The 19,674-nt window shown below is 35.1% G+C and overlaps 4 protein-coding genes and 1 long non-coding RNA gene across 20 annotated transcripts; 3 read left to right on the top strand and 2 right to left on the bottom strand.

Moving 5' to 3' along the window:
• Positions 1-4,490: 4,490 nt before the first annotated feature.
• On the top strand, positions 4,491-7,185 carry PUB17 (plant U-box 17). The gene has a single exon (XM_022035166.2). The coding sequence runs from the start codon at positions 4,916-4,918 to the stop codon at positions 7,064-7,066; it is 2,151 nt and encodes a 716-aa protein (XP_021890858.1). The 5' UTR covers positions 4,491-4,915; the 3' UTR covers positions 7,067-7,185.
• Positions 7,186-8,301: 1,116 nt separating this feature from the next.
• On the top strand, positions 8,302-9,578 carry LOC148240122 (uncharacterized). The gene is made up of 2 exons (XR_015816321.1): positions 8,302-8,756; positions 9,026-9,578. It is a non-coding gene; the product is annotated as an uncharacterized LOC148240122 (long non-coding RNA).
• A 1,177-nt stretch (positions 9,579-10,755) lies between these two features.
• LOC110809337 (Pentatricopeptide repeat (PPR-like) superfamily protein) lies at positions 10,756-14,836 on the bottom strand. 13 transcript variants are annotated; one of them, XR_002538800.2, is made up of 5 exons: positions 13,227-14,836; positions 12,631-12,739; positions 12,360-12,445; positions 12,088-12,248; positions 10,756-11,835 (listed from the first exon to the last, which is right to left on the bottom strand). XR_002538800.2 is itself a non-coding variant. In XM_022035132.2 (2 exons), the coding sequence occupies exon 1, from the start codon at positions 14,834-14,836 to the stop codon at positions 13,244-13,246; it is 1,593 nt and encodes a 530-aa protein (XP_021890824.2). In that variant the 3' UTR covers positions 10,756-11,835; positions 13,227-13,243. The 13 variants fall into 13 exon arrangements, 1 of the variants encoding a protein (XP_021890824.2); XR_002538801.2 differs by having other exon boundaries at positions 12,663-12,739; XR_002538802.2 differs by having other exon boundaries at positions 12,631-12,718.
• OFP5 (ovate family protein 5) lies at positions 11,481-12,809 on the top strand. The gene has a single exon (XM_022035135.2). It carries the CDS (start codon positions 11,481-11,483, stop codon positions 12,807-12,809), a length of 1,329 nt encoding a protein of 442 aa, XP_021890827.2.
• A 1,021-nt stretch (positions 14,837-15,857) lies between the features above and the next one.
• LOC110809338 (heat shock transcription factor A4A) lies at positions 15,858-18,449 on the bottom strand. Of its 4 annotated transcripts, none has more exons than XM_022035134.2 (3): positions 18,331-18,449; positions 17,157-18,034; positions 15,858-17,067 (listed from the first exon to the last, which is right to left on the bottom strand). In XM_022035134.2, the coding sequence occupies exons 2-3, from the start codon at positions 17,370-17,372 to the stop codon at positions 16,033-16,035; spliced, it is 1,251 nt and encodes a 416-aa protein (XP_021890826.1). In that variant the 5' UTR covers positions 17,373-18,034; positions 18,331-18,449; the 3' UTR covers positions 15,858-16,032. The 4 variants fall into 4 exon arrangements, with proteins under 4 accessions (XP_021890826.1, XP_088067101.1, XP_088067100.1 ...); XM_088210975.1 differs by having other exon boundaries at positions 17,157-17,575; positions 18,331-18,435; XM_088210974.1 differs by lacking the exon at positions 18,331-18,449 and having other exon boundaries at positions 17,157-17,575; positions 17,679-18,324.
• Between the last annotated feature and the right edge of the window lie 1,225 nt (positions 18,450-19,674).

Below are 19,674 nucleotides of genomic sequence, written 5' to 3'. Positions count from 1 at the left end.
AACTAAGTCTTTCAACTCCTAAATATCAATAAAACATTTTCTTGAACAACTTTAATGTTCTCTTAATCATTAATGTTTACCTCTAGAATCTTCAAATTTGTTGTCTCAAGTTATTCGACATAACTTTTTTTAGCATATAACACCAAATAACTCATTTTTCATATAAATCGACTAAAATATATTTTTGAGATGTCTTTTTTATCAAGGAAGATAGCTCAATAAAATGTGATTCTTTCAAAATATAATATTGTGTACATGACTCGAAAGGTCATCAAGGCGCAAGTGAATGTTGATTATCTAGCAGAAAATTTTGAGGACAATTATTTACCAATGAAGTTTGAGTTTCTAAATAAAGACATCATGACCATAGAAGCCGCAAAAGAAGATACTAATAATTGGATAATCTATTTTGACGATGAAATCAATATGATGTAAATGGTATTAGAGCAATTTTGATATCTCGAAGTAAAAATCAATTTTCAATAATGATCAAACTAGTTTTTTCTTGCACAAATAATATCACTAAATACGAGGGTTGTATCACAGGGTTTCAAGCAACACTTGAAAGGAATGTGAAAGATATATAAATATGACAATTCATCGCTAATCATATGTGAAAATAGTGGGAGAATAAAAAACCAAAGATCGCAAGTTGCTTACATATCATTGATACTTAGAACAACTCACACCTTTCATCATTGCCTAGGTTGAAGAATAAGTTCACAAATTGTTTAACTATCTTAGCTTCTATGATTATCATATTGCTTGGTGACTTTATCCAATTTCTTAAGGTAGAGATTCAGGAAGATTCATCTTGTTGCCTAAAGGTCGAGGAGGAAGTCGATGGAAAGCTTCATTATTATGATATCAAACAATACACTTGAAATGAGCAGCAGCCACTTAATATCTCAAAAAATTAAAAAACAAAAACTATCATCGGGCTCTCTATAAGTTATTGTTCAGATGGAGAATTTTTTTACAACAGACATGCAGATATGGCTTTGTTATAGTGTGTGGATGTGAAAAAGCTAAATAAATCATTAAAAAAGTCCACAAATGAGTTTATGGAACCCATGCCTAAGGGCATATGCTTGCAAGAAAGGTAATGCAGGTAGGGTACTTTTGACTTATAATGGAATTTAACTGCGTGGATTATATTCGCAAATACCATAACTGTCAGATTTATGGAGATCACATCCTCACCCTGTCAACGCTATTACATAATTTAGTGGCCTCATGACCTTTTTTTTATGTGAGGAATGGATTTTAGTTGGTGATGCTTCACCAAAATCAAAATTTGAAAAAGAATGTGGGGTTTAAATAGTTGTGGATATTTTTAAGAAATTTGAAAGTACAAATCTCCAGGATTTGATGAAAGTAAAAAAAGCAGGCTAAAGTCCCACAAAATTACTCACTCCGATTTTGTGAGATCACACAATTCAAAAAAAGCTCGACCGAAAGAACAAGAAACTGAATATATGGACCATGAAAATTTTCTGAGCCTAAATAAGAAAGAAGCTTTGGGCCTACACGTAACTCGAACCCAGGCCACATTAGAGGAAGAAACTAGCATGGCCCAAGAAGAAGGGAAAAAAGGCAGTGTCCAACAATGACACTCGGGTTTGACTTGACAATTTCAAGTTCAAAGGAATAACCTTTTGCATCATAGTGTAACCAGCAACTTGAGAGATCGGCGAGACCTGGGTATCAGGCTCGCCGAGTGCCATAAAAATATTAAGTTAGAACTGTCGAGAGCTTGGCAACCCTCAAATGGTGGTAGCTCTTCAAGAGCTAAATTGAAAATTCAAGCTAGATTTAATTTTATTAATGGAAACTCTAGTGGATAAAATAAGATTGCATTCGGTGGAATCGAATATGGGGTACTCAAATATCTTTGGGGTGGATAGGCAAGGCAGAGAAGAGGGTTTCACAGTGCTTTGGTCAGATTGTTATAAAATTTCCATCCTTTTTTACTCCTTAAATCATGTAGACTTGAGAATTGAGCAGACTGAGGGGAATACATGGCTGTTGACGAGCTATTATAATCACCTTAATCGACAAAGAAGATGTGAGACTAGACAGGTTTTATGTCAGCTTGCCAGGAATAAAAATCTCTTAGGTTAAATTAGGCAACTTTAATGACATAATCTCGGTTACTGATAAATATGGTGGGACTGCTCCTTCGAATTCACATATAAAAGCATTCTAAGCTACCTTAAACATTTGTCAGCTCTCTGAAGTCCCACTAACAAGTTATGGCTTCACATGATCAAGAGGGGCATAAGACAAATAAATAAGAGAACGACTAGATTGGTGTATGGTGAATGATGCATGGACTGATAAATATCCTCTTGCTCGACTTAAGAATCTCTGTTTGTCCGTGTCAGACCATTCTCCTATACTAACTGATGTCAGCAACATCAAAATAACACCATGTTTTTAATTTGAAACTGCATGACTCCTTTTTTCTTCTTTTTTTTTTTCATTTAATATTATATATAATAATATAAGGATAAATTGTTAATGTGAATGAATATACAACTATATCATCCTATAAATATAAATAAAACGGTTGTCATTATTATACATTAACACAAAATCTTTTTAAATATGGTATAACTTTGTTATTACTATGCACTGACGTATATTAATTACCCACTACAAAATTCATCCAAACAAAAGATTAAGTTATGCATGAGTTTTAATAAAGGTTTTGGTTTTTTGGTTTTTCTTTCAATTTGATATATCTTGAGCAACATTTAACATTGGAGATTGTTACTGACTTCATATTCCAATACAAGTCAAGATGCTGAGTTTGGATTTGGAGGAGGGGTTGGCCGAAGGAGATGGGAGGCTGCAATGCTTCAGGTGGTTTTAGTTGAAGGGGCAATACCAGCCTTCATCACTTTTTTTCTTTTAGCTTTTTGTTTAGGGAATTTACTTTTGAATACTTCCAAAAAGAGGGAAAATAGAAGCTTGGTTTTTACCCCCACCCCCCCAATCATATGAATTTATTGATTAATGATGTTTTAAAAAAACTGAAAAAAGCATTCAGGTTTTGTTTTCTTTAATTATTAAATGTTTTAATAGAAATTTTTTTTTTTAAAAAAATAAATAAATTAGAAAACTGGAAATAAGAATTTAAGTTGATCATAAATAATTTCTTCCCAATGATAAAAACTATAAAAAAGAAAGAAAGAAAAAAATATGACAAACAAGAAGGTATAAAATTTAGCTCCAATTCAACTTGAAGTTTATTTAGCTTCCAAAAGAAAGCAAATTTAGAACTATGTTTACAATATAATTATATTTCAATTGTAAACTTCATTTCTACAATAAGTTTTTTTTATATGTTTGAGAAATTGTACTGGTTAAACCAAGACAAATAATGATACTGTTCACTTCACTGCAAACTGCAATAGAATTTAAAGAATAAGTATTAAGTAATCTGTAGCTTTGGGAGGAAAGTCTTACACAATAAACATGAATGTTGCGAAACTACTTTGATTGATTAACTCTCCGAATTTGTCTCCTAATTCATACCTGTTCCTTTCTTGAGAAGAACAGCACTGCACCACCCACTACTATCATACAGCCCGATTGAAGAAAGCCAAAACGATGTCGTTCTTTTGACACACCTTGGTAAATAGTTTAGTACTATGACGTCAATATAAATAATTTACTTATATAATTTCTCATTATAAATATATTTTTAATTTATAAATAATTACGCACTCTTGTTAGGATTAAACGTGTGAAGATTTTTTTTTTAAAAAATAAAACGTAGTATTTTTAACACAATAAAATAATTACTTTCTTTTTCTTTTATTCACCCGTTTTGACTAATCACCGTCCTAATCATCTCCCACGCGCCCGTAAAGTCGCCTGGGCCCCAACCCCACCACCACCTTTTATGTATTTTGGTCAACTGTTGACGTAAGAATTTACTTTTCTTTTTTGTTTTTGTTTTTTTTACTTTTTACTTTATTTTCTAGAAATTACCAAATTATTATTTTAACAATAATTCTATTAAAATATTAATCTATAAAGTTTTCAGATAATTACTATGCCTGTAATATATATATATATATATATATAATCAAAAGAAATTGTGCTAAAAATGATGAAATATATTTGACTAAAACATATGTTGGAAAAATTGAACTCAGTGGTGCTCAAGATGAACTAAAATATACCCACCCAACAACTTGTTGGGTAATATTCATAAGAAACCATGTCTAATGAAATCATAAAACAAAAAAAAGAATGAATGAATTTTGTAAATTCATCAATGCAAAAAATGTATTTTTCTCATTAATAATAATTAAGATTTGGGTGACTGAAAAATAAAGAAAGAGAAAGAGAAAATATAGTAAATTAAAAAAGGAGAAAAGAAAAAGAAAAAGAAAAAGAAAAAGATGAAGAGCTTTTCTGTAATATGGTTTAACAGAAAACAGGGTGTTTAGCTGTATAGAAAGCCTAAACAGCGGACGGTATGATTCTGGATAATTGTCCGTCAAAGCCATACATGTCATTTTCACCAGAACTCCATTGAATTTCTTGGAGAGAGAAAACTACCAACCAAACCAAACCAAACCCAGCGAAACTAGGAGGGAGAGACAATTAATCAATTAATTAAAAAAGTGGAAAAGTCTGGAGAAGTTCAATCCTTTCTTTTCTCCTCCCCCCCCGCAAAAAAAAAAAAACGCGGATTCATTCTGTTTTTTTTTCCTTTTGGTGTAAATCTTTGGTGGACGATTCAAAAACCCACAACAGTTTTTCCACCTATCTTGATTTTTTATCTTCTGGGTTGTTGAAACAAGAAATATTCTTCGTTGGATAATCTAAGGAGTTGAGATAAGCACAAAAGGAGAAGTGGTTCTATTTGTTTTGGATTGGGTTGTTTCAGATTTCCATGGCGACTGCAGCGATTTTCTCCTCTCTAAGGAGGCGGAGATCGCCGTCGCTTGAGGCATTCTTGGCTCCCGTTGACCTAACAGGTGTGGCTTTGGTACAAACCCTAGCCTCCATCGCTACCGACCTGGTTTCTTGCTTCTCTGCTCATTCAATCTTCTTTCAGCGCAACAACTCTCGCTCTTTGATTCGAAAGATTCAGGTTTTCATCGTCTCGTTAGAGTGCTTGAAAGACTCAGGTTCTGATTCTCGTCTTCCTTCAACAGTGGTTCTCTGCTTCAAGGAGCTGTATTTGTTGCTTTATCGCTCCAAGATTCTTCTTGATTACTGCGCCCAATCGAGTAAATTATGGCTTCTGCTCCAAAACCACTCAATTTCCGGCCATTTTCACGATTTGAATCAGGAAATATCGACCCTTTTGGATGTTTTCCCTGTCGACGACGTTCAATTGAGCGAGGACGTAAGGGAGCAAGTCCTGCTCCTGAAAAATCAAGCCAGGAAAGCCAGATTATATATTGATAAGAAAGATGAGGCCTTGAGAGTCCGATTCTTTTGGTTTCTCAATGAATTTGAGAACGGAAGGATTCCCAATCCTGTGGAATTAAGGCTCTTCTTTGTGGAGGGATTGGGGATTGAGAATGCTAAGAGTTGCCGGGATGAAATCGAGTTCCTTGAGGAGCAGATTGTGAATCATGAAGGAGATATCGAGCCAACTGCTTCTGTCCTTAATGGGTTTGTTGCAATTACAAGATATTGCAGGTTCTTGCTATTTGGGTTTGAAGAAGACGAGTTTGGATGGAAGATTGAGAATCTGAAGAAACCCAGAAAAGGGCTGATTACTCAGGAGATTGCGGATACCTTTATAAGGATCCCCAAGGACTTCTGTTGCCCAATATCGCTTGACTTGATGAGGGATCCTGTGATCATCTCAACTGGGCAGACTTATGATCGAAGCTCCATAGCTAGATGGATGGAGGAAGGACACTGTACCTGTCCAAAGACCGGGCAATTGCTTGCCCATACGCGTCTTGTTCCTAATCGGGCTTTGAGGAATTTGATCATGCAGTGGTGCACAGCTCATGGGATACCCTATGATGTAGAAAGCACAGAAGCATCCGCAGATTCTCTTGGTGCAGCTTTGCCCACCAAGGCTGCAACTGAAGCCAATAGAGCTACTGCAGAACTTCTCATTCATCAGCTTGCAAATGGGTCTCAAGCAGCACAGACTGTGGCTGCACGCGAGATTCGTTTGTTGGCCAAAACAGGGAAGGAAAACCGTGCCTTCATTGCGGAAGCTGGGGCAATACCTCATTTAAGAAAGCTACTCTCTTCACTAAATCCTGTTGCTCAAGAAAATTCTGTAACTGCAATGCTTAATTTATCCATTTATGATAAGAACAGGAGTCGAATTATTGATGAGGAAGGGTGTTTAGGTTCCATAGTTGAAGTTCTTAGATTTGGGCTTACAACTGAGGGAAGGGAAAATGCTGCCGCAACATTGTTTAGCCTCTCTGCGGTTCATGATTACAAGAAGAGAATAGCAGATGAGGGAGGTGCAGTTGAGGCCCTAGCAGCAATGTTGAGAATGGGGACTCCGAGGGGGAAGAAGGATGCTGTCACAGCTTTATTTAATCTGTCAACACACACAGATAATTGTGCAAGAATGATAGAGGCAGGAGCTGTTACCGCACTTGTAGGGGCTTTAGGGAATGAAGGGGTTGCTGAAGAAGCAGCAGGTGCATTAGCCTTGGTTGTTAGGCAACCTATTGGGGCTGAGGCAGTTGGCAAGGAGGAAATGGCTGTGGCAGGTTTAATAGGGATGATGCGTTGTGGGACACCGAGAGGGAAGGAGAATGCAGTTGCAGCTTTGCTTGAGTTATGCCGGAGTGGTGGGGCAGCAGCAACCGAAAGAGTGGTTAGGGCACCAGCATTGGCTGGTCTGCTCCAGACTCTTTTATTTACTGGTACAAAGCGGGCGAGGAGAAAGGCAGCATCACTTGCTAGAGTGTTTCAAAGATGTGAGAATGCCTCTTTGCATTATGGTGGATTGGGTGTTGGATATGCATTTGCAGGCAATTCAACTACAAACAGGGATTCAAGTTTTGCTAATGATGTTTCGGTGCCCATGTCTATTTCAGTACCTGTTTTGTAATTGTGGCAACACCTTGGTGTTGTCCTCCCCGTCTATATATGTTCCCATTTTTGATGGGTTATGTTTACAAATTCTTTCATTGAAATATAAGTTTATAAAAGAAAATTACAGAAGCCTTATATCTTATTTTTCTCATAGATAGATGATAGCTTGTTGCTTAGTGGTTAAGATTATCTTTTGGTAAGTACTGTTGCTTCATTTAGAACATTAGGGAAGGAAACTGTCAAATTACATGTATACATGCAGCTACACTTTGAGGGGTTGTTTTCTGTTTTGCATTTTAGTTCTGTACAGAATATGCCTGAGCCATGCAAACATCCAAAGATCATTGATACTCAAGCAAGCAATGTCAGAAGCAGTTAAAGTGGTCCTTAACATGACTCAAATGGTACTTTAGTTTGCTGGGATTGTCTTATCACCATCTAACAATACGGTAGAATACATTCTCATATCTGTGTTCAAAAGCATCTGAACATCACTGTTTTTCTGTTTCACGATCAATGAATCTTACAACAACAACTTTGGAAACAGGGGCATTCTTCTGTATCTGATTTTAGTATTTGGTGGTTGAAGCATTTACATCAACTTGAAGTTATTTTGCATGTTTCATATGTAAACTGCTGTCCTATATTGGTCTGTTAGACATCTGTTTCTGATCTCCAAAGAGATCTTGATGATTCCTTTAGATTCCAAAACATGTAATAATATGATCCAGGAATGTAGAAGTATGCAGTCCTTGATCTATGATGGTTTGTTTGAAACTTGTAATTCTGTTGCTAGTGGATCATGTAAAAAGCTGATTGAGATCTATCTATCCTTTTCTTTTTCCAGCAAAAGAATCTAGGAACTTTTATATATGCTTATTGCACATTCTCAAAGTGGATTTTAGACCCTGTAAATTCCGGACCGCATACGAGGGATGAAAGAGGGTCAAAGAATTTCTTTCTGAGGATCCTTTTGAGGATGGGAATTGACTCATTGTGCTGATGCTACTTCAAAAGGTTCCCTTTCAAACGGGATGATGAACATGGTGATTTTATCGCCTTACTACCATTATTATTATTACCCTTTTAAGATTATTAATACCTTTCTGGTTTTACCCTTCAACTCTTTAGTTTTTTTTTTTTTTTTTTTTCTTTTCAGCTGCTACAGTTCAAAGTTCTTCACACGAGCACATGCTTGTGAAGCCATTTACTCGCCTCAACAGGAGAGGACGAGATGGTGGCGAAGTAAGTTTACTCGCTCTATACCCGCTCTGTTGTCATCTTTAGTCACAATTCAAAACTTTAAATCGAGTGGTTTGATAATGGTGGGGTATAAGTTTTTCATGTTGAGGCATTGAAGAAAGTGGAAACTCAAGTAGGCCATTTAGTGAGAAAATAATTGGAGGTTGTTGGTTATATCTGAAATGGAGGTGGAGTTATTATGACGATCATAATAAAAGCAGTTGAATTTTTCTTATTTCAGATATGAGTTTTTTTGTTTTATCTAATCTCTTCCATTTGGCTTTTGTACACTGCATTTGGTTTTTCCTTTTTGCAGGAAATCATCAGCTTCTCCCTTTAAACCAGACTTGGTGTGGGCGGCCAACAAGAAAAGTTTATATTAAAGTTGTTTAAGTTGATTTTTATGGGACCCGAGTTTGGTACCAGCTGCCAATGAAATTAGATAACTGAACTGCGGTTAAAAGGTCATACGTTTCACACATACACATGTATAAATGTGTGACAGATATAAATTTTTAGATTTTATATTTTTATTACGTTTAGTTAGTAAAAAATAGTAAATGTAATGAACTTAATATTACGATACCTATTTATAAATTATTTATCTATATTAAGTTTTCCTCGGCTATGGCAGAAATGTATAATAATACTGCTTAATAGCTGAAAATATTTTCTTGCTGGATGTTTTTGAGTTTTACCCTGGCGACTTTAGCAAAAAAGTTTGTCACTGCAGATGTGTTCCCAGACGAAGAAGAATCTTCATTTTTATCATGACGACCGCGGCCATGTTTGGGTGGCTAACTAGTCGGAGCACTTGGTATTCATTAGCGGGAAAGAGGACACAGAAATTGGGGTTTCTTCTTCTTTACAGGGAAAAGATGGAGAAGAAGGGTCGATTAATGTGTTAGTGGTAAGGTTTTTGCATCAACAAGCTTTTAATTGTGAAGGTTAGTTATATATAAAGCTCGTGAACGTGTCTCTATTCTCAAATTGTTGGTGGTCTGTTTTTCGCTTACCCTGCATTTCGTTCTTTCTGTAGAAGTTGCGGTTTGTTTGAGAATTTGAACATGGTGGTGGGTGACTTGTAGCTCTGCCGGCATCTTGCCTGAAGAGAGGAAGAAAAGGATGTGATTTGGCTGTTTTCAATGGTTGTAAATATAATATAATTGTGGTTATGATGAAATCACGAGAGAGAGAGAGAGAGAGTTTAGCACAAATATTATTAGATCTAAATGTAAAAACTATATATTTTGATAATATAATATTAAAGGTTTGTCTTTTTTTTTATTTATTTAAAGAATTCTTCATATTATATATTGAATTCATTGTTAGTCATGTGGAAACCTTCTGGGTTACTTACTTCAGGCACCCGACTTTGAGGGGGGCATGTCTGACTTCTCATAATAAATGCATACACTAAAGACGAAATCTTTGAATGTTTTTTATTAGACTTAATATGTATTTTATATTAATTAATATTTGATCCTCCAAATCTGCCAGTTGTAATGTTCAACAGTCAATGCCAACTTTTCTAAGTATAATCTATTTCATGTCTGTCTTATATAAAATTATTTATCTAATTTTAATATATCTACATCTTTGAATTTAAAAAGCCCTTTGTTTTTTACACACACATACATGTGTGTGTATATACGTACGACTATTAATACACATGACTAAAGACCAATATTGAGTTTCAATTTTATATTTGGTATAAAAAGTTCAATAAATGATGGGTTGGAAATCATGTGTTTTCAAATAATTAACTTTGTGAAATGGATTCTTATATTTGGAATTAATTAACATTAAATTAAATTAAATTTTATATTAAATTCAATTTATGTACTACCATTCTAAATTTATAAAAAGTTTTATGTTGCTTTTCTCAAAGGGCCTTGTGGGTTATGAGTTCTGAACTTTTAAATAAATTAGGAAACAAGATGTTGGGCTTCCGCAACTTTCAATTTTTAATAATATTCCGAATTAGCACCCGATTAATTAATATTCCGTCCACTTTTGCCTTTCTTTACGACAGGGTTTCAGTTTAGTAAAGTTTTATGAGAAAGAAAAGAATATAAAATTAAAATACCATAAATGATGGTTTAACTAAAATAATTAGTTACTAAAATCAATGAATCATAAGAAAGAAAAGGACAGGAGAAAAATATTTTAAAAAAATTATAATACAAACATGTAATCTCGCACATAATTCATATTTATATAAATTATTCTAATAATATCCGAATTTTTAACAAGATTATAAATCAAACCCTTAAAAGATTCTTCCGATCACACCATAAGTAATATTTGGGTGTACTTAAAAGATTCTTAGTATTATTATGTGTGCAAATTATAAAATAATGCATGTAATTATATATGGGTGTGTGTATAAATTGATAAAAACAGAAACAGATGTGTGAATAGTTGTGCATAGTTGCGTGTATTGAGTATAGACAAGAGAAAACATACAAAACACAATCTAATTTTGGTCAAAAAAAGGCAAGAGGACTTGTTCAAATTAGAAAAAGCATAAGAACTTCAAATAAACTGTAACTGAAAAACTCTCAAATCAACCAAACCCTAGAAGTAAAAACCAACAAATCTTCTTTAATTATTTAAACCAAAATAAAATCTTCTTTTAACTGTCCCAAGTCTGCCTCCATCTTTAAATAAAAGCTGCTATACATACTGTTTTAAACGCATTTTTTTTTTCAACAATTCCAACCATCCTCTGAAGTACTTTACAGCAAAAGCAAGCAGTCCTTAAAATCTGTATAACTCCCAGAGCTGGAGACCATATCCTTCATAAATTGAGTTCTGCTCATAAATCAATCAGCTTTGGGGACCATCAGGGTCCCCCCTACTGAGGCTTATAAGCTTTTGTGGCTGAAGTACTAATTACCAAACTATAAAGTTTAAAAAGTTGGTACGCAGTCACAGGATTTAGAACAAGCCTTTCTTTTGAAAAACAAAAGAAAAAGACCAGGCAATATACCCACCACTCTTTTTCTATAACACTCTCTAACTGTCCCTCTTAACTGCTAGAACTCTCCATTATCATCCTATTCAGTTTTCCTCCTCATCATCAATCTCAACCTTCTCCTCCTCCACAACTTCAAAACCTTGACAAATCAAACAATTCTCATAGAAAACAAAGGAATAAGAACAGTTTGAAAGAGTTTGGAACGATGAAGTCGGGAAGAAGAAAACCTTCTTCATCTCGCCTTCCTTCCATTTCCCGTGTTACCTTCTCATGGCTTTCCAAGTTCAAGAAAATGAGCTTTGACTCTGAATCGAAACCTGTAAATGAGAGCCAAAACGTGAAGCAGAATTTGGTGCCTGCAAAGTCACCAAATTATGCTGGAAGTGGAAGAGGTAGATTCCATGGTGAGAATGGTGATGCCTTTTGGAGATTATCCTTTGGAGTAGACAGTGTTGAAGAGAATACTAGTAAAGTAGTGAGATCAGTCTGGTACAAGTCAGATGATGAGCTTGATGTTCCACCCCCAAGTTGCCGGAATTGTGGATCAAATGCTAGGAGGTCTATAGAAACAGATACAACAAGAAAGTTCAGCAAGGTTACTGAAGGGAAATTGAGAGGAATCCCTGCAGATAAAGAGATCATGACAGAAATTCATCTATGTAACAGAGAAAAAGCTACCATAAGTAAGACACCAAGAACTGACATTGCCATAGAAAAGAAATCGAAGAGAAAATGCCAAGGAGCGAAAAAAAAATGGCCGAAGCTGGATAAAAACACAGATATAGCGAAAGAGGAATGGACAAACTCAGTACATAATAATATCTCAGAACAGGCATCAGCAACAGCGATTGACGGTGAGAAATGGAAGACAAAAGGAGTCAGTTCAAGGAGATGTTGCTCTCTCTCTTCCATGAATACACAGAAGAACAACCAAACTGCAACTGCTGAAGATTGTGGATTTGCTGCTCGGAACCTAGATAACACTCAAAAATCAGAGAAGTGGAGTGCCGAGTGGCAAAGATTAAAAGCCAAGAAAATTGAAGAGATAAAATTGAAGAGTAAGCAACAGAGGAAATCTCTTTACATCAGCAAGGAATTTCAGAGAAGGACAACAAAGCAGAGCAGCAAAGTCAGAATTTTTTCTCCAAGAACAGCCTCCAAAATTGAAATCTGCAAAATAAAGGCTCTAGAAGATATGAAGAAAGCAAAATTGAAGACGAAGGTGACAGAGGAGATAACAACTAAGACAAGAGCCAGATTAGGAAGATTTGCTATGGTAAAATGCTCGTCCGATCCCCAGAAGGACTTCAGAGATTCAATGATTGAGATGATCATGGAGAAAAAGATCAACCAACCTCAAGAGCTTGAAGAACTCCTAGCTTGTTACCTGGCATTGAACTCTGATGAATATCATGACCTCATTATCAAAGTATTCTGGCAAGTCTGGTTAGATCTCAGTCAGGCCTGTTTTGATTGTGAAGTAGAGAATAATAATGTCCCTAAGGTTAATTACTATTTCACTAGTCTCAAGTAAGTTAATAGCACACATAGTTTTGTAAATATCTATGACACATATTAGTATCATGCTTCTATTCACTAAAATTGCAATATCAAGTATTACTGCATAGGAATCCATTGACGATTGTTACCAAGTTTTAGATCTATGATCAGAAGCTGCTCTAAGGATCATGCAAGAAATGCAAAAAAAAAAAGAAAAGGAATTTTTCCCTTAGACACAACATATATTTCTTAAGAACCTCAAAGCAGGCATTACATAGACAATATTTTTTTACAAGTAGTGTCAGCAGTTAGGCAAGTTGTTCATGTAACAGATGCTAACAAATCTTTCTTCCCTAATCCCACACCTCTAATGTACAAAAACGTTCCTTGGACCTAATCTAACATCCTAGAGCTCAAGAATTAATTAGTGATATTTGAAGAAGAATATTACCTCATATATACTTGCAGTCAAATTTGCTCGAAGATGATGCCTTCACCAGCTAAGAATTCATGGATAGTGCCATTCACTTCAATAATGCTACAGCCAGGTTTCTTATTTACTCTCTCTGCTCTCATCCTTCTCCTGACCTCCATAGCATCATTCCATCTTCCAACAGACGTGTAAATGTTCGACATTTGAACATAACCAGCACTCTCTTGAGGATTCAACTCTAACAGCCTCCTAGAAACCCTCTCTGCCACTTCCAAATTACCATGGTTTCTGCAGGCACCCAAAAGAGACTCCAAAACCACTGAAGCCTCATCAATTGATATAGTTTCCACAAGTTCCTCTGCTTCCTGTAACAATCCTACCCGTCCAAGTAAATCCACCATACAGCCATAGTGCTCAACAGTTGGTTCAATCCTATAAACACGAACCATAAGGTCAAACAGGTTGCGCATTTCATGTAACAAGCCTGTACGACTGCAGGCAGATAGAATACTAATAAAAGTAACTTCATTCGGTTTAAAGTCCTCCGCAAGCATCTCATTGAAGACCTGTAATGCATCTTCTCCGAATCCATGAATGCTTAAACCACAGATAAGTGAATTCCAAGTGCTAACATCCTTGGCCCGTGTTGTTTTAAATACTTGAAGAGCTTTGTCAATGTTCCCACATTTTGAATACATGTCTATTAGAGCAGTAGCTAAGAAACCACCAATGCCGATCTCATTCTTCTTGATATAACCATGTAACCATTCACCTTGGCTTAGAGCTCCAACACGAGCACAAGCCGACAATACATTCACAAGAGTACAATTATCAGGCTTGACACCCTCACTCTGCATTTGTTCAAAGAGTTCCAACACTTGACTAAAACAACTAGCGTGTGCATAACCAGTTATCATTGCATTCCAAGAAACCACATTTTTCAATGGCATGGCATAAAAAATCTCGCTTGCTTTCTCAACTAACCCTGCACTTGCATACCCCGAAATCATAAAGTTCCAGGACTCAACATTCCTTTCTTCCATTTCATCGAACACTTGGCGTGCCAACTCAACTGAACCCATCTCCACATAAGCGCTCAACAACGCATTCCATGAAACAGTATCCCGTTCTGGCATTCGAGCAAGTAAATTACGGGCAAGCTGAGTGAACCCACTTTGTGCATAAACATGAATCAAAGTATTTGCAACAAACAGGTCACACCCTATTCCAATCTTCAACACGTGACCATGAATTTGCTTTCCTTCTTCGATCCCACCAAACCCAGCGCAGGCCTTTAAAGCAATGGTAAAACTATACTTATCAGGACAAACAGGACCATCAAGCATTTGTTGAAAGACAGAGAGAGATTTCTGTGGAGTGGGGCTATTGGCATAAGCTCTGATAATGGCGTTGAAAGTGTAGGAATTTGGGGAGCTGATGCGAGAGAAAATGGAGTGAGCATAAGTGAGTGTTTGGGGATCAGGAGTTGTGACAGCAAAAGCAAGGAGCTTGTTTGCAGAGAAGGTGTTGTGAAAATGGCCGGTCTTGAGCATGTGAGCATGGGCCTGGTGGATTTCTGAAAGGGAAATCGCCATTTCTGTGAAGGATAGAATGGATGGCTGAGACATGCATGCGCTCTTGATTGATTGCTGTTCGCACCTCTCAGATGAACTCTTCACTTCTGAAAGAACCATTTTTTATTATTATTATTATTATTATTATGTATTTTTTTAAGGATTAAAATATAAATTCGAAAATGAGTAATTTTAGTTTAGAGTTATTGTGTTTACTTACCAACATTATTTATTATTAGGAATGTAATTAATTAATTAAGTTAGAACCACGAGATAAAGACTCATTTTATAACTAATTTCAAATTTTCATATTTTATTAAATTCAAAAGCTTTCATAAGCTTCTATTACTTTTTGATAAAATTTGAAACTGGATTATTACATCCTATTTCATTTAAGATAAACCTATTTTAATTTAGAAAGAATTTGCATATTCCGTTAATTGAACAAACATTATGTTTGAGTCAAATATATTATAATCTTGAAATGACACAAGAAGATGACCATTAGAGAAAGAACTCAAGTTAAATTGAGCTCCATCCTCCCACCCTTGCAGTCACTGACAAAAGCCTCAATGGAAAGAGTTACCGCTGACAGCAGTTGATATATATAATATAAGGAGGCATCTCTACACAACAAAACTCTTTTAACATTCTTGTCAATGCACAGTACAACATAGTTTCGCGTAAACTTATATTTAGTGCCGCAGTGGCGTAAAACTAGTTTGCTCCCGGAGAAGATGAATGATGTATTCTCTCTGCCATTAGCTCGATCTCAGGAAACAAACATACATTGGCATCTACTCATGCAAATTAAAACGACTATTTCTAACTATTTGGAAAAATAGGATGAACCAGAGATTAGAATCTGTCAGGTTAGCATGTTCATTAGGCAAGGGTAATGTTCACACTGCTCTGATTTCCATACTTAATGCATCCTACTTTTGATCCATCAAATAACAACAAATGTGAGGCTAGACGCTGTTGTTGGTACTATAAGTTATAACTAATGACATGTTTACATAACATTTGGGAGAGAAGAATATGTAAAAGAGCACAGAAATCACATGAGCTGCAATGAACCAAAAATCACTAGACCTGAACAAGCATGCAATTTAGATCATGGTATGTCAAAAACATCTAAATCAAAAGGAAAATATCTACATGACTGCAAAATCAGACCAATTTCATACCTAAATTATTACATGTGGGGTAATGAGGTATCGAAAGCCGGAAAAAACAATCAACCAATATCAAGTTCTCTCTGCAGGAGTAAGATGCCCCATTTGTTCTGCAAGATTATTTACATTCTTGATGTTCCACCAAAATTTTCCATGATCAGCAGGTTTGTTTTCATTCTTTCTCCCATCAGAATCCTTTCTTTCTGACTGAACTTCTTGTGCATCAGTTGAACCGGGATTTTCAGTCAAAAATTGTTCCCAGAACACATCATTGACCCCAGTTGGGGGGACAGTAGTTGTCCCAGCAGGTTGCTCCTCGGAAGCAACAGGCTCTGGAGCAACAACTGCAGCAGGCTCTGTGTTCATATCAATCACTGGAGATTTGGGCCGAGTATCAATATTAAGTCGTATGCAAGACATAGCTGGGCTTTCAGCACAACTTGTAGATTCAACCACCTCAATATTTGAATTGAGTTTGATGAATGCATCTCCAGCATCATGTACTATATTCTCCCAAAATACAAGGGATGACTCTAACTGCTCGAGCTGGTCAATGTTTTTGCTTTTCTTTTTGGAGGACCCAAGTTGGTCCATGCTTGATGACACAGCAGATGAACCATCCACATTCTCTCTAATTATTGTTTCATTTATTCCCATCTGATTGTCTTCACTGCTGACTTCACCATACAAGTAACCAATTCTTGGCAACCTTCTTTTTCTATCATTAGTTTCCAACTGTGGTGTTATAAAAGAAAGCCCTGGTTTCTGCAATACTTGAGCCACAAAAGATACCATCTTTCGCTGACGCTGTTCCATATGTTGTAGACGCTCCTTTATGAGCTGCATCTGTGAGTCAAATCCTTGTTGCTCCTGCTCATGCCTTTGTAACTCCAAAAGAAGCAATTCCTTATCCCCTTTTAGTTTCTCAATTTCATCCTTTAAACTCTGTCTTTCTGATTCTGACAATGCTGTTTGTCCATGTAGATTCTGCAAGGAATGGCTGTGAACTGGCTTGCGTCTGTGAATGTTCTTCAAAAGGTGTGGTTGACCTCTTACAAAATCATCATTTGCAAATTCCCACTGTTCTGGATCGATTTTTCTAAATCCCTGTAGCAATATGGTGATTGTTAAATTATAGGCTTCTAGCATGGAAGAGAAAATGCAAAAGGGTAACGTAGAAGCACAAATTGGCTTACATATGTATTCAGCTGTCTGATGAAGCTAGAAAAGTTATTATGCTTAAAGAATCTCGGAAGTAAATCTCTAGCAAACTCAGGTGGATTCCATACAGTGAAGCTTTTATTGCCCTGACTCCAGGAGACAATTGAATCTGTTGAAGGATCATCGACCATGTCGTATGTCTTTGAAAGGAAAGGAGGCAATGCATTTGAACTGCCTTGGTTGTCATCCATTCTCAATGAAATATCAACTCTAAAATTTCAGGACCCAGTACACAACCATCAACCAGTTCCGAATCACGAATTTGCCGAGGAGACAATACTCCGAAATTTATACTAGCCAGCACTCAAAAATCCAACAGACGAGAATTTTCCAAATCAAGAATTTCCCAGAAATCCCAAATCAAGAATGGCTGGCCACCTCCAAGCCACTGCAACTGGGTCATAAATTAAACAACCACCTAAGTAAAGGCAACAACTTCTAAATTTTGAAGATACTAATACTCCCTAATTTCCTAAAAAAACCCAATTCAAAAGTACCTCTAGTTCCACTCAGATAAAACACCCAAAAAAATAGGTCTCTGTACTTGTATATCGCCCAGTAAAATAATCAAGCAACCATCAAAACCATGTAACCAACTTCAGTACCCTCACAATTCTCACCCCCAGGCCCTAAACTCCATCGAACATAAACCCCTAAAAAAACCCTTCTGATCGTTGAAAATCAATGTATTGAAATGACAGAAAACAATAGCTAAATTTCAAAAGAATCAAGCAACCGCAATATCTCAGGAACCCCGAATTCCTTTAAAATTCAACGAGTCAAAAACTTAATCCTTGAATCACAGAGAATCGAATCGCAGGACAATTGTAGAGCTTCGAGAACAACAAAAAATCTACAAAAAGAAAGAGGAATCATTTATAGGCACAAAACACAACCAAAAAGCAGAATACAATTCTGAAGTCTCTGAAGGTAATATTTTTCAAATCCCTGTATCTAAAAAATGTCAAAAAAAAAAAAAAAAAAAATGAAAAAGTTCATTTCTGTTATTCGTCCGAATTATCAACCCACAAGACAAGTCGCTAAACAGTAGAACAAAAACAATAATAAATTTATTTTAACAGAATAAATAAAACAAGAAACTTGAAGGGAAAGCAACGATAACAACAACTTTGACAATTGGGGTTTTACCACAGAGAGAAGACAGAGACAGGAATAGGAATAGGCGAAGTTGCAGAGAACATGCCGGAAGGAAGGAAGAAAGAAGAGAAACACAAAAACGATTCGTTTTGATCAGATATGAAGAAAATTAAATGTTTTTTTTTTTTTTTTTTTTTTGGGGATAAATTATTATTATTAATATTAATTATAATTCTAATTTTTTTTTTAAAAAATAAATATATTAATATATTTAGACACCAATATAAATATTATAAATAAAAAAATAATAATTTATTCATGAAGTCGTAATTATTAAAATAAAAAATAAATTTAGGGTATTTTGGTCAAACGTTGGATAAATGTGACGTCTACTTGTTGGCGGCTTCATTGCGGTTGTCATACGCAGACAATTGAATAATGGCTGTACATTCGAATATATAACACGAGAATATTAATTATGTTTAATACATATATAAATTTAATTTGATTTATGTTTACTAATTAAAAAATTAATAACCATTTAAATTGTTAATGAGAATGGAAACACTGAACTCTTTGTAGATATTAAATGCATATTTATGGTAATTTATTTCTTTTAACACATTATCAAGCAATTAATATTATGATTTTGTGTATGTAATTATACTATGAAGTACCGTGTATAACTTAACAAAACATAATTATTATTGAAAGAAAAATAAAACAATATTAGAATATGATTATAAATAAAATAAATGAAGAAAAAAAAAAACACTCGCATATCAACTTCAAGTTGTCTGCTTTTTTTTTTTTTTTTTTTTTTTGTTTAGGTAAATATATCAAATATATTTAATGTATGATTCAAAAAAGTAATACTTTTGAATAATCATTAATTTTATTTGTCAAAATCAGAAGTACAAAGTTCCCAAATGATACAAAGGTATGTATGAAATTTTAAGAAATAAAAGTAATGAGGAAAAACAAGGTGTATGAAATCTATTTACATACATACATATCTATATATATATATATATATTATATGTTAAAATGTTTTAAACTGAAAATTGAAATGTTTTTTTTTTTTTTAGCTTTACACATCAGGTAAAATTTATACGTCGTAATATGAAGTGCAAACAAATCGAATGACCTTTTTGAAATAAAATTTTGGTCCTACTAAAACATAAGCTCGTATCCGTTCAGTTATGTCATTTGTTGATAAATAAATAAATTGGATTGTGAGATATATACACACACATGCAGTTGTACACTCTAATGCAATATGGCGTTTTCATTTTACTAAAAAATATTGGGGAAATTTTCAAACAAATCATCATTGTGTTTTATACTCTGTATATATATATATATATATATACACATATAAAATATATGCATATA

This window comes from Carica papaya, chromosome 9, assembly GCF_054855325.1.
Source record: "Carica papaya isolate Zhongbai chromosome 9, ASM5485532v1, whole genome shotgun sequence".
In the NCBI taxonomy this organism is placed as follows: domain Eukaryota; kingdom Viridiplantae; phylum Streptophyta; class Magnoliopsida; order Brassicales; family Caricaceae; genus Carica; species Carica papaya.
This window is presented reverse-complemented; position numbering and strand designations above follow the sequence as displayed.

Coding starts and splice junctions, on each gene's coding strand:
- LOC110809338 (XM_022035134.2), bottom strand. CDS start 17,372: ATGGATGACAACCAAGGCAGTTCAAATGCATTGCCTCCTTTCCTTTCA. Junction 17,068..17,156: donor TCAGACAGCTGAATACATAT/GTAAGCCAATTT, acceptor ATATTGCTACAG/GGATTTAGAAAAATCGATCC.
- LOC110809337 (XM_022035132.2), bottom strand. CDS start 14,836: ATGTCTCAGCCATCCATTCTATCCTTCACAGAAATGGCGATTTCCCTT.
- OFP5 (XM_022035135.2), top strand. CDS start 11,481: ATGAAGTCGGGAAGAAGAAAACCTTCTTCATCTCGCCTTCCTTCCATT.
- PUB17 (XM_022035166.2), top strand. CDS start 4,916: ATGGCGACTGCAGCGATTTTCTCCTCTCTAAGGAGGCGGAGATCGCCG.